The sequence below is a fragment of the Gambusia affinis genome, linkage group LG14, assembly GCF_019740435.1.
Source record: "Gambusia affinis linkage group LG14, SWU_Gaff_1.0, whole genome shotgun sequence".
Lineage (NCBI taxonomy): Eukaryota > Metazoa > Chordata > Actinopteri > Cyprinodontiformes > Poeciliidae > Gambusia > Gambusia affinis.
In genome coordinates this window covers 2203328-2222225 of record NC_057881.1, presented here as the reverse complement: position 1 = coordinate 2222225, position 18898 = coordinate 2203328, and the positions used below count along the sequence as shown (strand labels likewise).

Genomic DNA, 18898 nt, shown 5'->3' with positions numbered 1-18898 from the left:
AGTAGATAAAGAAAATCCACTAAATATAATTCTAACAGCTGCGACAGACTGGCGACCTGTCCAGGGTGAACCCCGCCTCTCGCCCGGGACGCAGCTGGAGGACGCACCAGCAACCCTCGACCCCATTAGGGACGAAGGGTGTTCAGAAAATGGATGGATGGATAATTCTAACAGAAGTTTTTCTGTCAAGAATTGTAATTTTGCAAGATTAAAGCTATTTTCTATAACTAAAAGCATAACTTGCTGGAATTAAAATGAACAAAACGGTTTTTGAATATGATGTTTAAAAAAAATTTTTTTGACATTTGTGCCACTATTAAATTGGTTTTTTAATACTGGATTTATGTGGAAGACGTAGGTTGCAGTTCCACCTCCGTCCAGCTAGAGGGCCCTGATCGTGGTTTCTGGGTGCGCTGGAAACTACTCCGCTCTCAAAGAAGGAGAGCAACGAAAAGAGTGAAGACGGAGTCGACCCTCGAAGGTAAACCTCACCGAGTTTGTGAGCTTCTTACTGTCTTCATAGCTCCGGTTAAACTTTATTCCGGTTTAAAATTAACATTCACATCCACTGTTATCATTTAAACGTAAAGATATTGTGCTATACACTAACTTTGAGCTGTATGAAACTTTAGTGCTGCTAAGCTAGGAGCGTTAGCTTCAAGGCGGCGCCGGTTGGAAAAAAACCGGCTTTGAGCCGCGGTAGTTTTTACCAAACTAGAGATTTGATTACATTTTATATGTTAAAACAGCATCAGGCGTCTGGACTTGAATGACTTAAAGCGGGTAAAAGTAGTTAAACAGCTAGACGGGTGTCCAAATAAATCAGAAAATCAAACAAAAGTACATTTCTAACGTACAGATTTCTATTTGAGTCATTTATTTTGTATTATTGTAGACTGACAGCTCATTAAAGCCCCAAAATTAAGCTTCTCTGATAACGTAAATGTTACATAAGAACAATAAATACTGATGTAGATGTTACATTGTGACATGAAATATTTGATGGTAAGACGTAATTTTTTTTTTAAAAAAAATGTCTGAATAAGCGGAGTTATTTTCAAATCTGCTTAAATCTGTTTTCTGTATGTTTATTTGAAGCACTTTTTATATTTATCTTAAAAAGTGTTTTGTAAACAAAGTTTTAATGATCTTCAACATAACAGCTCTGTATTTTGCTTAATCTTTTTTACGTTCTAAGTTTTTGGATTTGTAATTTGTTGTAAGGTCTCACAATTTCCAGAAATGAACTGCAAATTCAGTCTCAAAGAGTTGAGAAAATGTGTGAAAGATTTAACAGTTTTGTCCAACCTGTGGTATGAAATATGCTTCATATTTATTTTATTAAGCCGTTTACAGTTGGAAAAAAGGTTGCTAATGCCACACAAATAAAGAAATTCCCATTTTTAGGATGTTTTCACAAATTTTAATCCTTTGTTATAATTAGATCACTTTATCACTTATTTATAAAATTTTTTAATTTTTCTTATTTATTTTTTTTTTTAAGTATTTTACTGTTGAAGGTTTGTTTTGTTTATGCACTGTTGTAAACTTCAGACTTACCTCTAACCTTTTGATAAAAATCCAATAAATTATCTTCTCAGGGTTCCTACTTGTTTCCTCACAGTAAAATTCAAACACTTTTCAAACAGTTGGAGATGTGAGTCATTTATTACCAATTTAAATAACTTGGGCAATTCTAAAATATAAGACAACAGTTACACAGATCAATAACATATTGAGTGATTAGGAATCACAAATATTCATCAAATTGAAAAAATCCAAACCAATCATGGTCATAAAAGAAAATGACCTTCTTGCTAAAATTAAATGTGTGAACAAAAAAATACTAAGAAAATATAGTTTCAAAAAATCTCTTAAAAAATTTTCCTGCTATGTTTTCTGACATTTTAGCAAATATAAATAATTTTGGTGACCAGCTGACCTAAAACAAGAAAAGTTATTTTGATTTAACTTTAGAAAGTGAGGAACAAAAAGTCTTTTAATTAAATGTTATATTGAACTTTATTACCAAACTGAACATATTTCCAGAGGTTTCATGTCTCTTTATGTTTTGTGATGAAGCTCCTCTAACGTCGCTGCTCCTCTTCCTCCTCAGGTTGAAGCGCAGAGCCATGGCTCGTGGGCAGCAGAAGATTCAGTCCCAGCAAAAGAACGCAAAGAAAGCAGCAGAGAAGAAGAAATCTCATGGTGCCGACCAGAAAACCGCCGCCAAGGCCGCGCTGGTCCACACCTGCCCTGTCTGCCGGGTCGGTACCAACAAGTTCGTCAAAACCCGGACCCGATTACAGAAACTTTGACAAAATGAGCCACAAGTGGTTTAACTTCCAGACTTATGATTCCTCTTTCTATTTTTGTTTTAACTGGTGAACCATTTCTTTAAATCTGAAGTTCTTCTGTTTGTTCTGGATCTTTCAGACCCAGATGCCCGACCCGAAAACCTTCAAGCAGCACTTTGAGAGCAAACACCCCAAGTCCCCGATGCCTCCGGAGCTGGCCGACGTTCAGGCGTAACGGACCACTGAGACAATGAAGATGGGTGAAGTAAGGACTTTTCATAGCTGGAAAAAAGACCCAACTCAAAAAAGTGAGTTGGGTCTTTATTTTAGGAAGGTGATGAAATGCCAATGTTTGAAAATATTTTATTTCTACTTTTGTTTTAGGAAAAGGATTCTGTTATCCAGTGTTTATATCTTGGATGTGTTTTTTCTGAATCATTCCTGTTATTTGCAGAAACACAATGACCACAGATGACTCGGCTGCGTTGCCTGGGGGACGTTGACGAACTCTGGACCCGTCAGTATTCAATGGACAACAGGGGAGACTCACAACAGAAACCTGGGCAGACAAACACCAGCAGCCCCCCCTTACCCCCCATGTTTGAAAATATATATTTATTACATGTAACTAACTTTTAGTGTAACATTTCAGTTTTTCCACCAATTATAATATTCTTCCACTGCAACAAAAAGTAGATTTCATGTTAAAATTTTGCCCCCAAAGACTGAATTAATGTTTTCACTGTACTTTGTTTTTTTAACATTTTCAATAAAGCAATCAATATATTCAACTTTTTAAGATTTTTATACATTAAGCTCATCATTAACTATTACAGTTTAATAGATTCTTCACATACAAAAACATTGTAAAAGAAACGAGGCATCAAACTGTCGAAAGCATCATTTGCCCGTCGACCTTCAGCAGCAACTGGAACAGTACTGTGATCATCTGGCACACAAATCTAATGTTTTTATTCTCTTTACAGTAAAATAACGTCTTCTGTAGAAAACTAAATCTGTTTTTAAATAGATAAAAGTCTGAATGCCTGTAATAAATCTATGTGAAAGCAACAAGCTGAAGCTTCTGGATCCTAAAGCAGCAATTAAAGCGCGAAGTGACCTTCAGTATCAGAGTTCATGTCGGGGCAGAGGGAGGAAGGGCGGCCTCCTCTTCCTCTCATAGACAGCCGCAGGTTTTCACCACCATGTTGCGATGCTTCTTCAGGATCACGTTGTTGTTGTCGTCGTAGAAAAGCACCGATATGGAGCTGAGCTTGGTGGGGGCGCAGCAGGCGGACGGAACCTCGTCCGGTTTCATCAGGTGGACCTGCAGAACACAAAACCTTATTGATTAACGATCAGATGATTTATTAAAGGTTGGTGTTTTGTTCTGGGATGGAAAGGATTTTAAATAAATGTTTGAATATTGGCAGCAGGTGTGTAAAAAATGGCTTTTTATTATATTTGTCCCCCCAAAAAATATATGTTCATATTTTTATAAATAGAAAAATTATTTTTTTAAAAAGTGGATGTTTTTGTAGCTGCATTTTCTTTTCAATTGTAGTTTAAATAGCGTTTCACTTCAATGTTTCCCAATAACGTATAATTACCCAGTAGTATTTTTACATTTCCTGTCATCTTTTAATACAAAAACATAAAATTTACAAGAAGATGAAGTGATGTTCACTCTGATAGAAGAGTGAACATTTTATTCAAATGTATTAAAATTATTCTACAACATTTAAATGTGACAAATGATCAAAATCTGAACTAATCAGTAGAAATGTTTGGGTCAGCGCTGTGTTTGTGTACCGACCACTTGCTGGATGATGGCGTGGTTGGTGGCGTTCATGCAGGCGCCCATTGGATGGATGCATTCACCGTCGCAGTAGTAGGCAGAGTAACCGGCCGGCGCCAGAACCCAGTCCTCAACAGAACCAAACACGAGTTCAGCATGATTTCATAGAAACAATGAATACAGGAAATGTATTTAATACTCTATTAATACCAATCCCTCATTCTGCCCTGATTGGAAGGAAAGTACCAATAATCAGGTACTTCTGGGCATTTTTTAACTGATCTGGATGTTTTTTTATTCAGCAAATTATCTTTTTTTAATCTGTATTCTCCAGTTAATTATATCAATGACAGATTAATCTTCCTATTCTAACTCCTGACTCGCCACCAGGGGGCGTGTCTGAGTGAGATGGCAGGAATGTGACATCATAACCAATAGGAAACTTTAACTGCAGTAGCCACAGTTCGACCTACAGAGGGCAGCACTGAGTCGGTTTTAGGCCAAATATTGTGAAATTCAACACATTTACACATAAAATATGTAACAAATTGTGGAGAAAGAGAGACGAATTTAGAAAGTTTATCTGCACAGATGAAGTTCATTTGTACTTTAGTTACTCTAAGTTTGCAGTACAGAAGTTCTGGACCAACAGAAGAACCAAATGTTCTGATGTTTCTGTGGTTCGACTCACCTTCCAGCCCAGGTCACTGAAACTGACGTACAGCTCGTGTTTTTTGCAGGGTTGACCTTTACTCACAGAACCGCGACCTTGAAGAGAATCAGAACGACCCAGATTTAAACCGAACAGAACCAAGTTAAAGACTCCTGGGTTCTCCTAACGGGGAGTTTTGTACCGTGGATGGTGGGGATGGGCAGGTCGTATTTGGGTTTCTTCCTCCTGGGATTGGGCCGGACGGCGCGCGTCGGCCGACACGGGATCTGGCTCTCCCTGAAGAAGGTCACCATGAAGGGCTGCTTGGAGCGCGGGCCTCTGCGGCCCACCAGGCCGATCCAGCTGGCCGACAGCGTGCGATCTGGAAGGAGAGCAACGCCGCTCAGGATCAGAAACACGCAGAACTTCTGCTAGAACCCGGTCAGGATACTTATTAAAAATCCTCTTCAACCTGAGGCTACAGAACTGGTGGGATCTGATGGAGGAAACCCACAAAATGGAAAAGTTAACATTCACGCCGCGACTGAAACCTGACAAAAAGATGGTGTAAACCAGGGAGTCCAAACTGAGGCGCCGGGGCCATTTGTGGCCCTTGGACTGTTTTTTGTGGTCCCCAGCTGCAGTTAAAGAATGATACAAATTTGTTTCAATGGAAAACAAGTTTTTCTAATAATTAGAACCACGTCTATCCAGATATTTTTACAACATTCTTCAGCTAAAATCACCAGGCTGAAAACTTTTATCACCCAGAAAGAGAATTAAAAACATCAAGCAAGTGGAAACCACAGATCCCGTTTTAATTTGAGGAGTGATTGGTCGACGGCCTCACCGTCCTCCGTTTCCACGTAGAGGCGGATGCCCAGGTTGCTGCGCGGGTGGAGCAGCCAGTGGTTGGAGGCGGAGGTGACGTCGAAGGCCAGCCAGCCCTCCTGTCCAGCGGGAACCGACTGCATGTCCAGCAGAACCAGCTCCGACTCTCTGCAGGAGCAGAACCACCAAACGTCATCAGAGAAACAAACCTGAGGCACCGGGCCCGAATACGGCCCGCTGAAGCTTTTAATGTGGACATTTATCTTTATTCTGAACATTTTCATCATAATATAAGTTTCAATTCATCGTCGTTTTGGAACATTTAAAATGTTTTTACTATTTCATCTATTGTTTGCTCCACAATTCACTGCAAAAATAAAAATCTTACCAAATATTTTTGGTCTAGTTTTTAATGCAAACATATTATTGTGCTTGAAATAAGACAAAACAAACTTAACATAATTTTTTTCTTCAAGATACAGGAGATTGTTTAAGTTCATAATTCCTTAATATTGATCAAAATACTACTAATATGGGAAAAACATATTTTTTCCATATTAGAAGTAAAATAATCTGCCAATGGAACTATTACTTGTTTTAAAAAATAAATATTAAGGAATTATTGACTTGAAACAAACTCCTGTCTGTAGAAAATGTATTTTTAAGTCAATTTCATCTTATTTCATGCTGAGATGTTCTAGAAAAGAGGAAAATAAACACGGTAAGATTTCTTGTTTCTCCAGTGAATCTTCATGTTTCAGGATTTTATGCATCCATTCAGTCAGAACAAGTTTAACCCTGCAAACACAATAATGACAATAATTATTCACAGACTAATAATGAGCTGCTGTCTAATACATATTTTCACTAACACCAGATGATGGCGCCATAGGCAATACATCTATATTCTGATTCTTTTATTCACACAATCAAAACATTCAGAGATAAGAAGATGCTGATTTATTCAGCTTTAAAAAGTCTTAAAGTCCAATAAAAATACAAATGCAGTAAATCTGGAGGATCTACCTGTTCCTGTTTTCTCGTTTGATCTCGTAAACAGAGATGTGCAGCGTCCGGTTGGCTCTCTGGCCGATCGTCAGCGTCTTGTAGATCCGAAACTCTGCCGCCGTCACCGTCTCACCCTGCGGCAGCGGCGTCAGGTCGAAGCGAAACTCCTTCCAGTACGGACGCGTCTGCAGCAGGTTGCGCTCCTGCTCCACTGCAAACACAGAGGAAAGGGTCAAAGGTTTCTGGGTTCAAGACAAACAAAAAACAAAACAACACTGGAACTGTCAGTTTGCAGGAATAAAAGGTTAGAAGAGACTTTTTAAAGATAACACTAGAAATCACCACATTCATGCACTTCTGCAGCCAAAGCTTCTTTGATAACAAAACGTTGCTTCAGCTTTTCATCACAACCATCAGAGCAATTAAATCCACAAGCAGGTTTCAGATCCAAACATTAAACAGAAGCAGAATCATAAATTAAAGTGCAGATAAACGAGGATGATCAGGACGAGCCCTCTGATTGGTCGGCTGCAGCAGCAGCTCTGCCTGGTAATTAGAGACACTTATTGCTGTGGACCACAGCAGCTGCTCTGCACACACACCACTAATTACAGGCCTGCCCAGTATTTTTAGAGACGCTCCTCCACAGAAGCATTTTCATCTCGATCCGGGCCGTTGTGTGTCAGTGGGGCCTTTAATTCCCGCCAGCTGTTTCTTCCTATGACATACAGAAACTCCACCTCCGGCTGCGTTCAGCCTTAGAAAACGTTTTCTGCAGGGAAACAATCGCTTGCAAATTATTGAGTTGTTTTTTCTTTTTCTTTTTAGAGTCAACTGATGAATTTCCTTTTTGCTAAATATTGAGAGCTCATTAAAATCTTGGACAGGACACAAATTATTCCCACGATAAAGTCTGTGTCTGAATCCCGGAGGAGCCGCAGGAAGGAAGCCGTCGGGAAGAGGATGTTTAGCTTTCAGGCTAACACAGATAGGCATCGACCAGACTGCTAAGCGGTTCTGACGGACTCCCTGAGGTCCAAACAGGTTCTGGGCGGCAGACACACCAGAACCTGAATGATGCAACAAGATGAGTTTAAGGTAAACCTGGAAACCAGCTGGCATCGCGCTCAGTCCTATGACAAACTTTAGCTCAAAGTTTTTGTTTTAAATCTTTTGAAGGACCACAAATAAAACCAAACTGATGTTTTATTAAACCGCTGCAGTATGTCACTTTTATTTAACATATTTGTTAAAAGTGTCACCATGTTTTGAGAGACATGTGCTGCTACTGCTGTCTGAACAACCAATCAGAGCCAGGAGGCGGGTCTTAGCGCTGTCAATCAATCTGTGAAAGGTGCTAAACAACTTTATTTTTAATCATAGGTGGATATGCTAACTAGCATTAGCATTATGTGCTGAAAATTTTGTTTTATGCTCAAATGTTTTTTTAAGTAATATGTTTTTTTTCCTCTAATGATTTTGTTTGATGTACTTAAGTTTCTGTTTGAAATTTTACTTGATTTCTATAAAGTGCCTCAGTTTTCAGAAAAGCACTTTCTAAATAAGATCCATTTTTATTATTATGATACCAATGTCTATGAAGCATGAAGACATTAAAGCATGACAGAGGTAAAACAATTTAACGAGCGGCTGCTAACTAGACATTTAAGATAAAAAAATAAAAAAATCAGAGATAATTTTTAAAGAAAATTAAACAAGAGTTGGGAAAGTTTTAAAGAATAAGGCCTTTAAGAACAATGCCTGTAGACGTCAAGTATAAATTTACTAGACTCTGAGGTTCAAATATCTAAAATTAAAAACATAACGAAAAACAGCAGTAATAAAATCAATAAAATGGATTCTGACATATCTCTAAACAAAATCTCTCTTAAAAATACCACAATTACAATTATTGAGCTCATTTTAATTTATTATGCAGTTTATTGTTTATGCAACAAGATTGTTTTAAAATCAGAACGTTTTGTAGAGATGTGAGTCTTTCAGTGTCTCAGGTCACAATTTAATTCAGAATCTTTTTTTTAATTCAGTTTCGAGATTCTGTTGACTGACAGAAAAGAGTAAACAAATAAAACATTTATTTAAAACAGATCTTTTAGGTTCCATATGTCTAGAAGATTTAAAGCTGCAGTATGTAACTTTTATTAAAATGCATGTTAAAACTTCCACCATATGTTAACAGTTTGTTATGAGATAAATCTGTGAAAAGATTAATGTTCTTCCTACAAAAATAACCAATCTGAGCCAGGAGGAGGGTCTTAGCGCTGTAAATCAACCCCATGAATGTGCTGCTAAATATGCTAATAGTGAAGAAACAGCTTACCGTTTATCTGCGGTGGTTATGCTAACTAGCTTAACCACTGCAGCTTTTCCCATCTGTTGTCGGGAAAAGCTGCAGCGGCATCAAAGAGCAACTTTTAAAAAGTTCTTTACTGCAGCTTTAAGCAAACGTAGGTTTATGTAAGATTGTCATAATAACTAATTATGCAGGACAATAAATTGCACCTCAAGTTATTGCGATAAACAATAATGTTGTTTTGAAAACATGTTCAAGTGATATAACGATAATGGTATACAAACCATTCTGACATTCATTTTATTTGTTGTTTCTGTTTATTTTGATGTTCAAAATGTTCATTAGAATTTAAAGTTTATTGATCTTTGAACAGAATAGAATATACTTTATTCAAGCCAATAAGTCATTTCTCCTTAGGAGGTACATTTAATTCTAAGATCAATAAACTTTAAACTCTAACGAACATTTAAAACTGGAATGTGAATAAATTTTAAATATGCAAAACAAACAAACACATCAAAAATGTTAAAAGGTCAGTTATCTCCACTCAGAACTAGGGGTGCACCGATTTATCTGCACCAATTTCCTACATTTTGGGAGATCAGTGATTTTTTATGTGAAGTCAATCTTTTCCAACAATCTTATTTTCCTCTGTAAAGGTCTAAAAATCAGCTGCTGTCCTTGTTTATGTCTGACTGACTGACCGAACCACCAGGTCATGTTGGCACTACTACAGTTTATGGTAGTTAACAACCCACTGTTGCCAACTCAGCAAGTTCCTTGCTGTACTTATTTCAGACAAAATAAAAAATTTGTTTTGTCCATAATCGGACCTCTACTCAGAACCGGTCTCCACCTTTGGTCACTCACCCAGGTTGACGAAGCTCATCACCGTGTCGGCCTCGCTCACCACGCTCCCCAGCGGCGGCGTGTGTGTGCTGAGCGTTGGCAGCGCGGCGTAGTTGACCTGCACGGCCGCCCCGTACCTCCCCAGGCCCGGCCCGTTCAGCGCCATCTCGTCCTCGTCGTCGGCTGACATGGCGTGGTACAGGTCCAGCATGAAGAGCGGCGCCGAGGAGGGCGGCCTGAGCGGCGGGTGTGGTCTGGGTCGGCCCGGCAGGCCCAGGATGTTCAGGATCTCCTTCTGCATTTCCTTCTTCTCGCGGCCGCTGAGCCGGCGGAAGCTGGAGTGGACCACGGCCTCGGCCTGCTGGCTCCACAGCAGGACGGACAGCAGCAGGAGCGGCAACAGCAGCGTGGAGCTGGGTCCAGGGCCGGCTCTGGTTCCAGGTCTGCCCCGCAGCTGCAGGATCTGGTGCAGGTTCATCCTTCTGGAGCACCGCTCTCCTCCAACTGCTGCAGCTCAGTCACCGCAGACAAAAACAGCCGAGATTTATGCCTGAGGTGTTTAGACGAGCGCCGGCTCTGTTTACCTTTAATCTCAAATCAGAAGGAAAATCCACCTCTCCCCTCAGCGCTCAGTCACACAGCAGCAGAGGCGTGCATGATGAGAGTCAGCATAATTACAAGCTATTTGAGCTGCAGTGAATACAGACAAAAAAAAGAGAAGCTTTGAAGCTGTGAACGTGAAAGATGTGGAGCAATTTCAATGATGAGTGGGTGCTGGAGAGGAATTTGGGAGCGTTGTCATTAGGTTTAGAGTAATTCTCCTCTGGATCCAGGATGAGAGGAAGGAGCTGGAACAGGCAGGGATTCCCCAGGAGAACTTTGACGTGCTGGTCGGCTCAGGAACGGTTCGATCCCGGTTCGATTCTTATTTCCCAGCAGAGGTGAGACGACGCTGCGCTCTGTGGACGCTCTGCGGAGTGAATCCTGAGCAGCTGTTCACAAGCAGGAGGGAGTTTCCCTCCTCCTCCTCTTTAACTTCTCCCCTCTTCATTGCCACCCCTCCCAGCGGTCTCCTCAGGAGACCTCATCTCACCGCCACACTTCTGCCTCTTCATCTGTTTCCTTTCCTTCAGTTTGTCGTAAATTATTTTTATGTTAACAACAGAAAATTAAATGCATTTTTTAACTCTGAGCTGATAAAGCCTCTCTTTTTCCGGTGGAGTTTTCCTGCAGCAGGTCTAGAGCAAACATCCGCGCTCGGGTCCAAACCAGAAGGACTCTGAGGGAAGAAATGATTAAAATAGAGTAGAGAGGTTCAGCCCTGTGCCCGCTCATGTTTGTGCGTTCTTCTCTTCAAAGCGGGCTCGGTTCTTGTGGTCTTTTTGAGCGGAACGAGTAACACTGACCAAACCAACGCGGTCGCCATCATTTTTGCCCGAGGCCAAAGGCAAGTCCACGAAATGCCAGGAATTAATGTGCTACCCGCTTTGCTTTGTGCACATGCCAAATCCTGGAGGATTTATCAGGAGAGGTGAAAGCACAGAAGAGAAAATATATATACAAAAGAGGGAATGTTTTCCTCTGAAACTGGAATAACACAACAGAAATAAAAACGGCATTCCTGGAAGGAAGAAGTAGAGGACTGTCACCAAAGTGAGGGGGTGAAGATGGATGGAGAGTGGACAGCAAACGAGTGGCCTGTGAGAGTACACACAGCTGCAGAGGAACAACTCAAACCATCACATAAACACGACAAAGTTTCAAATCTTCCACCACCGCCTGACGTAAAACCAAAAACGTGTCCCAGTCTGGGCAAGGCAAACACAAAGTTTAGCTTATTCCTCCCAAACCACCACCTGCCTCCGCTCTGTGTTTACCTCCTCTCTGTGCAGAGAAGTGAAGACCCAGGCAGGCACGTCTTTATCTTCTGCATTTCGAACACCTCAATTACAGAGAAATGTCCGGCGACTGGCTGCGAGTCTGGGCCTTGCCATCAGACAGGCACGCACACACAGGAAGAGGGAAAAACAAATTAAGTTTGCTTCAGTTCTCTCAATAAATTTACACTTTCAAAGAATACCAACCAGGCACACAGAATAAGAAGATGCATGTATGCAAATACCTGCACAATTCATGCAGGCATTGCTAACATGCATGTTTTCATTTGGCTTCTGACCTTCCAAATCAAAAAAATTACAGTTACATTTAGGAACAAGTCACAGAGATCCAACACATAAAAAATTTATGGATTTTAAAATATAATTTATCTGTAATGTACTTTTGTTTAAAAACTACAATATTTAAACATTTTAAGCCTGGGCTACATTATTCTGGATCAGTTATAAAATGGCCGGGATACAAAAAACACTTCTATAGCCCGTTTCTTTTAACTTTCAAAAATCAAATAAAGGTTTCACAATTTACAAATGAGTTTGGATTACTCTGCTAGAAAAGTCTAGTCCAGGTTAGACTGGTGTAAGTACTTTAGTTTTTAAATTATATCAGATTAAAAATGCTCACGGTAGTGAAAAATTAAGTTAAATAACAAAGTAGCATTTTTCAAAATTAGCAGCTACAATCAGAAGCTAACTTCGGCCTTCTATGAATATCTCCATCATCTTGCATAGCTCTATTGAAACGTTAAACCCAAATTCAAAGGTTCGACAGACTTATTAACTGAATAAAATCCAAAGCCAATATTTTAATACATTCATATTCAATTAAATGTTTATGAAGATTTGGTAAAGCTGCATTAACAGCGCAGACTAAAAAACGTATGAGGTTCCCTACAAAAAGATTAAGACTGTGTTTTAGTTTTTGAGTTACTGCCGTTGGAAATTGAAGTAACAAGATGGCGGATGTGTGATATTAGCGTTCTGGTAATATTTGCCAACTTCGACATTCTTTCAACAAAAACATACTATTTTCTCAGGTAAAAATGCTTTTATGCACTTTTATTATTCTCGTTTGTTTCACACGAGTTTTACAAACTTGTGACATGATTTCTGAACAAGCAGAGTGATAAATCCATACCTGAAAGTCGTCATTTTCTAGCTTTCAGAACACCGAGGATGACGTAAGAGAGCGTCCCTTCAGACATTTCCCGGGCAAACAGTGGAATAAACCATTATGAGATTTTGGTGGGCGAGGGGTCCAAAGATTAGTCATTTTAAAACTCTTGTCTCTTAATACTACAGATGCCTAAATACGTTAAATGTTTTCTAAACATGTATATATTATGCTTACAATGAACTGTTTTGGGAATGTTGACTGTAAACACTTCTGTTTATATACTGAGAACAGAACTGGATACATTTCCCCCCGTAAGATTTCAGGCAGCACTTTCAGCATAAAATGTTGCTCTCTTTACTCAGTTAATCTGTTTATCATTTCCAAGTCCAATTTTAAAAACTTTGTTGTAATATCTACCTGACTCAATAATACTAATAAAACACTTGCGACTTATTCAAAATGGGCATCAGAAAGTGGCATTATAGTTACCAGATAGTTACCAGGCAGTTGCCAACATATTTAACAGAATTACCGTTGATCCCTGCCTATTCGTGGTTCTTTATTCATGGATTTTTTTTTCTTTTTTACATTAAAAGAATTGATAGAAAAATACATCTTGGAAAAATTAAATACCTTACATAACGCTAATTGGTGTTCGCATAGCAGAAGATCGAGGATCGCCACTTTTTTTCCCTGGAGAAGACTTGATACTAGTTCTGGCCTTTGGAGTCTTAAAATTGGCGTTTTTAAAGGGAGTCTCGAGTATCAGTGTTTTTTAGTTATTCCAAACTGGTACTTGGAGTTTGACATGGGTTACAATGGCCTGATGTTGGACCATGTAAGGAATATGCCCAATGAGCAACTTAAAGAGCTGGTCATGCTGTCTAATGTGCTTAAAGTTAGACTGTAGGATGCTTCAGCAACTGTCTGATAATGTTGCTAAATGTCACTTTAGATGTTAGTGGTCTTCTGTTATCCATTCTAGACATGCAAACTTCTTCCAAATCATTTATAAACCCATCACTGGACTGCCGGTGGACTAAATTGTTTGTGAATTGGACCAATATTATAAGAACAGTTTTGAATGTGTTTATTAGTGCAGCCATTTTGTTGCCACGCCCGTTTCTATTAGATTTGTATCTTCAAGACTTGAACTAATTTCTAAAACTCAAAAAGTTTGATGAGTGTTGAACCAAAGAAAAAACAAGACTAACAGCAGTTTTATTGCAAGCATACTTTTTAATACAAAAAACAGAAAAAAGTTTATAATTTTAGTTTATCGTTTTAATTTTACACAAGTGACTCCCTGTAACACCCCCTCCTCCCTCCATGTTGACTTCATCACACTGAGAGGACTGCAGCATCAAAAAGGTGGAGTAATCATTTCCCCATCACTCCCCCTCAGAGAGACAATAAATAAATAAAAATCATCCTTAAGATGTCTTCTTGATGTTATTTCATTAGTTTCCATAAACTTCATCTCTTAATTTGAGAAAACACTTAGACAACGTGGCCCTGTCAGCAACAAGACAATTGAAAAAAAACCTAGAAGAGACATTGTCATTCATATCTGTGGTTCATCTCTACATCTGAAGGGCAAACCCCTTTGGTCAGGAAAATGTAGTTGTTAGCGATAAAGAAAATTTAACAACAAGGCTGCCACTAGAGGGCGCCCCAATGAGCAATGTCATGTCACAATAGTAGAATAGAAACACGCTTTTACACACAAACCATGTCAAAAAAAAAAAAAAAAAAAGAGCGGAGTGGGCATCTTCTTGGTACAAAATTCATCATTTCTTTAACCATAATACTAAATCACTCTCTGCCGACGGTGATATGACAAAAAACTGAAAATAAATAAATCTGTCTTTCAAGCTAAACAACAAAAAAAATCCAACTGGTTCATAAATTAATCAGAAAACATTTGCAAAGTAAAATTTTGCATACAGTGACTCAAGTCAATGACCTCTGCTGCTTCCTGTAACAGACACACACACAATGCATGTGTGTGTGAGTGTGTGAGTGCAGCAGGGTCAGTAAGGGCAACACAGCGGCAGAGGATTAGTGCATGCTGGTTGTCGAACTCTTGTGAACACGTTTGTTATCATGTTAAGGTTATGCATGTTGTATATTGTCAGTAATGTGCTGTTAGTTGTCACCGTAAAAATAGTCCTTTCTATTGCTAGCTTGTGATTTTTGTGTAAAAAAGGAGAAAAAGAAACCACACCGCCCTTTGCTGAAATGCACGCTTGGGGCAGACGGGAGCGTTCCAGCGGTTGGGCGGAGTCACTACCTCCACCGATCCTCACAGGAAGTGTGTGTGTGCGTCAGACAGCGTTTCCTCAGCTCCGCCGCTGCTGAGGTGACGGTTTTCTCGCCAAGCGTCAGACATGGCAGTCGTTGCATATTTTCTCTGTTGACGCATCCTTGAGGCATCTGGACCACAAGTAAAAATAATTCTCCCACAATTCTTTTTCTGTTTGTGTAGCTGCGGCGTTGGCGGCGTGCCCCGATCCGCGCAGCGCAACACCGCGTTCTACGGGTCCGAGTGTGCGTCTGTCAGTTAGAAAGCTGGACATGTGATCACGACAATGTGTGTAACATAAAGTAAGGCAGCATCACGTTTGAGGAGAGGAGACTGGAAGGCAAACCAGGGTCTTAAAGGGGGGAGAAGTTCTCGCTGACCCCTCGGATTCTGGTCCAGAGACCTTCTCCTCTTGTGCATGTCTTCAAGACTTGGGAAAGAGTGAGATTTACTCAGATCGCCGTCTCCTTCATTCCTCGGAAAAACATCACTAGTGCAGGATTTTCACACCAGCCGTCTGGATGAATAATAAGAACAAGAACACCGATTGACTCTTCAGCTGGTTTACTTCTTCGCAGACCCTGGCGTCTTGGGGCTGGGAGCCTTCTTTGATATAGTTGGGATCTTTGAGGGTTTAGCGGCGCTGCCGGGCCGCCGTGGCGTGTCTGAAGTATCGGAGCAGACGGAGCGAGAGTCCTGAAGCTCGGAGGCGTCAGAGGCGTCGCTGCCACGGCGACTGCTGGCCCGGCTGCCCGCTCTGCTGCCAGCGCGGCTGGTCGGACCGCTGGCCGTCGCCGCCCCTCGCTTTGGATCTGATGGAGAGAGTTAACCAATGTGGAACTGAAACCCAGTCAACCAAGCATTTTTGGTCTAGTTTCTCGTGCAAATATCTTAGTACACTTGAAATAAGATGAAACTAACATTGCAGCAAAATATAAGAGCCAACAACTCCTTAATATTTGTAAAATGGATTCGTTCCACTGAGATTATTTTGCACATAGCAAAGGAAAAACGCCATCATGGGAGGCTTACTGGGGAAACGATTATGGTTTTACTTCCGGCGCCCACTGGAAGTAGAAGTATTTCACTGTAATATGTAGAGTTGCAAATCTATATTCATGACAGAAGCTACATCTCTCTTTTCGGTTATAATACAATATTTAGTAAAACTTGTTAACGGACACACTGTCTGCTTTCAGAGAGCTGCTCAGTACGGAGGATCGTAATTGTGAGTTTAATCGGGGGAGCAACAGGAACACGATCATTAAGTTTTGTGACAGAATGACTGTGAATTAGCAGCGCTGCTAGCAGCTCGTTTCTCTGAAGAACCGACGGTAATAAAGAGAAAATCAGAGAAACTGGTCAGAGATCTGAGCTGCAGGTTTGTGTCGACAATATAAAACACCAGAACTAAGCAACATTAGCTTAGTGCGATGTGAATTTGATTTTTCGTGAAATTCATGATCCGAGTCTTTCTCATTATGATTGGGCCAGCAAAATTTATTTATAAGACAAAATAAAATATCTGGGATTATTTAGTCCATTACAACCAGAATCCAGAGGTTCTGCAGCTGCTGCTCTCCAGACCTACAATTTATCAATATTAAGGAATTATTGACCTGAAACAGGCTCCTGTGTCTTGCTGAACAGTTATTTTCCAGTTAGTTCTGTCTTATTTTAAATGCAGTAACATGTATTCACTGGAAACTATATAAACATACTTGGTCAAACTTTGTGTTTCTGCAGTGAACTCACCTGTGCGTTTGCTGCTGTGCGCCGTTCCTCCGTTCTCTCCAGTCAGCGAGCCTCGACTCGAGTGGAACGTCGGCCTCTTCAGTTTGGAGCCAGACGTCGCCCCCTGCAGGACAACACAGGAATGACCTCACGGCTAGCTGACAGAGCGGCCATTTTAAAACTGGGTCAACAGTTTGACACAGAAACCAAAAGCATGAAACAACACGGACAGATCTAAAACACACACACACACACACACACACACAGTTACACTTGAACACAATGCGACAGTCGGACAGTGGAAGGTGTTTAAATTATTTACTGCATAAAAACTAGAGGAATATTTATGAAGAAAAATACCATTTGAATAATTTAAATAGTTGAGTGGCTGATAGAATTAATTACTCAAATTTTTTTAAAATTATTATTTTTAATTTCCAATTTTTGTTTGGAAAAAAGCCTTCAAAACATTTTCTAAACATGTCAGGGACGTTATGAGACCAATTTGTTAACCTGCTCCAGGTTATTTAAGGCCTAAATCAATTTTCCCCAATTTCCAAATTCTCACAAAGTTTGATTGTGGCAGCAAAAAAAAGTATCCGGAAAATTTATGCTATAAAGGTATTTACACAACAAATAAAATAAATCACCACACAAATATATTAACTTATTAATAATAAAAACTAAAAATGATTTATTTCTAAATTTAATTATTGAGGTGAAATGTTTATTTTTACATAACAATTTTTAGCTGTCACAATAATATTTCTGTTAGTTGTTGAACAACCAGTTTATATTATTTCTAGAACAATATTACTGTACGTCCACTTTATGTACATTTTTGGAAAAGTGATCGACTCAATTGGAAATAGTCCGATATTCCCATTCCTAATAACTATTCCTATTCCAACTTGGCAGAATGTAACAAATGATTTAAAGAAAGTGATTCAAAACTCTTTCTTGTAACAGAATAATTTTGTGCAAAATCATTTAAAGTTTTGGATCTAAAATGAAGAACATCCTTTTATTTCAACAAACAACAATATCAGACTACTTTAATTAAATCAAGCTACTTTAATGGCTTGATTTAATTTTCTTCCTATTATTTTTTTATAGCCACAGTGTTAGTGCATTAGCTCGCTCAGAAGGGTCAGGGGTCGGAGGTCAGGGTGGGGAGGCGAGTGGGTAGGTTGGAGGTGAGTGCGTTACCTCGTGCCCAGGAGCGCTGTGGTTGTGACCGAAGTCTGGGCAGCAGTGGCACTTGGTTGGCGTTGGAGTTTTACTGTGTGCAAGCCAGGGCTTGGCATAGTCACGCGAGTGAGTGAGGGAGGACTGAAGGGAGGAAGGGAAGGAAAGGAGGGAGCAGAGCCAAGCAGCGTAGGAGGGCGAGGAGGGAGCGGGTTATGGAGGAGGAGGTTTGGAGGGCAGCGCAGGGTGTTGTTGTGTAAGAGCAGTTCAGCAGAAATGGTTATAATTTTTTTTTTTTTTAAATCAAACGGAGAACCAGACGATGCAGGAAGGTTTTTTTGGGATGTTAGGAGGGTTGAAAACAGGAGAGAAGGCAAAAAATAAAAAACAACAGAAAAAACACAAAGAACAAACATAAAACTTTACAGTCCAGGATGTGGCGAATTCAACAACAAGAGGATGACGATAAACATGTAACATAAAATACACACAGAACCCACAGTACTGGGCAAAAAATAACAGAGTATTAGAGCAATACCAAGAACAAAATAATTTTAAAAAAATAAAATAACGAGACTAAAGTCATATTATGAAAATAAACTCATAAGAGAAGAAAGTCGAAATGATACAATAAAGTTGTAATATTACGAGAATAAAGTCAAAATGTTATGACTTCAACATCACAATATTATGATGTAATATCAATGTCATGTTATGATATTAGTCATAATATTATGAATTTATTTTCATAAACATTGACTATTTAGTAAAAAACAAAATCATAGCCAGACCTTATGTTTTGTCATTGCGTTGATCAAATAAAATTGTCAGACGAGGATTAGTAGAAACTTTCTACCTCCTTCCTTCAATCTTTAAGAACTTTTAGCACAAAACTGTTCACAACCCCGTT

The 18898-nt window shown here is 39.6% G+C and overlaps 3 protein-coding genes across 10 annotated transcripts in view; 1 reads left to right on the top strand and 2 right to left on the bottom strand.

The window, feature by feature from the left end:
• The first annotated feature begins 364 nt into the window (after window positions 1-364).
• Window positions 365-3088, top strand: zgc:91910 (Zinc finger protein 706-like). 2 transcript variants are annotated; one of them, XR_006372728.1, is made up of 4 exons: window positions 365-481; window positions 2117-2267; window positions 2437-2605; window positions 2752-3088. XR_006372728.1 is itself a non-coding variant. In XM_044138407.1 (4 exons), the coding sequence occupies exons 2-3, from the start codon at window positions 2133-2135 to the stop codon at window positions 2530-2532; spliced, it is 231 nt and encodes a 76-aa protein (XP_043994342.1). In that variant the 5' UTR covers window positions 365-481; window positions 2117-2132; the 3' UTR covers window positions 2533-2562; window positions 2752-3088. The 2 variants fall into 2 exon arrangements, 1 of the variants encoding a protein (XP_043994342.1); XM_044138407.1 differs by having other exon boundaries at window positions 2437-2562.
• bmp8a (bone morphogenetic protein 8a) lies at window positions 3084-13410 on the bottom strand. 7 transcript variants are annotated; one of them, XM_044138404.1, is made up of 10 exons: window positions 12783-12857; window positions 11627-11735; window positions 10334-11028; window positions 9771-10256; window positions 6605-6797; window positions 5598-5746; window positions 4950-5129; window positions 4787-4863; window positions 4114-4224; window positions 3084-3624 (listed from the first exon to the last, which is right to left on the bottom strand). In XM_044138404.1, the coding sequence occupies exons 4-10, from the start codon at window positions 10225-10227 to the stop codon at window positions 3475-3477; spliced, it is 1317 nt and encodes a 438-aa protein (XP_043994339.1). In that variant the 5' UTR covers window positions 10228-10256; window positions 10334-11028; window positions 11627-11735; window positions 12783-12857; the 3' UTR covers window positions 3084-3474. The 7 variants fall into 7 exon arrangements, with proteins under 7 accessions (XP_043994339.1, XP_043994340.1, XP_043994335.1 ...); XM_044138405.1 differs by having other exon boundaries at window positions 10364-11028; XM_044138400.1 differs by having other exon boundaries at window positions 9771-11028.
• Window positions 13411-13980: 570 nt separating this feature from the next.
• Window positions 13981-18898, bottom strand: part of macf1a (microtubule actin crosslinking factor 1a) — a 204722-nt gene continuing 199804 nt past the window's right edge. Inside the window, exons 96-98 of the mRNA XM_044139234.1 lie at window positions 18010-18132; window positions 16822-16924; window positions 13981-15878 (exon numbers count right to left, since the gene is read on the bottom strand). Coding sequence (XP_043995169.1) covers window positions 15631-15878; window positions 16822-16924; window positions 18010-18132 — 474 coding nt within the window. The 3' untranslated portion in view covers window positions 13981-15630. The remainder of the gene's footprint in view (window positions 15879-16821; window positions 16925-18009; window positions 18133-18898) is intronic.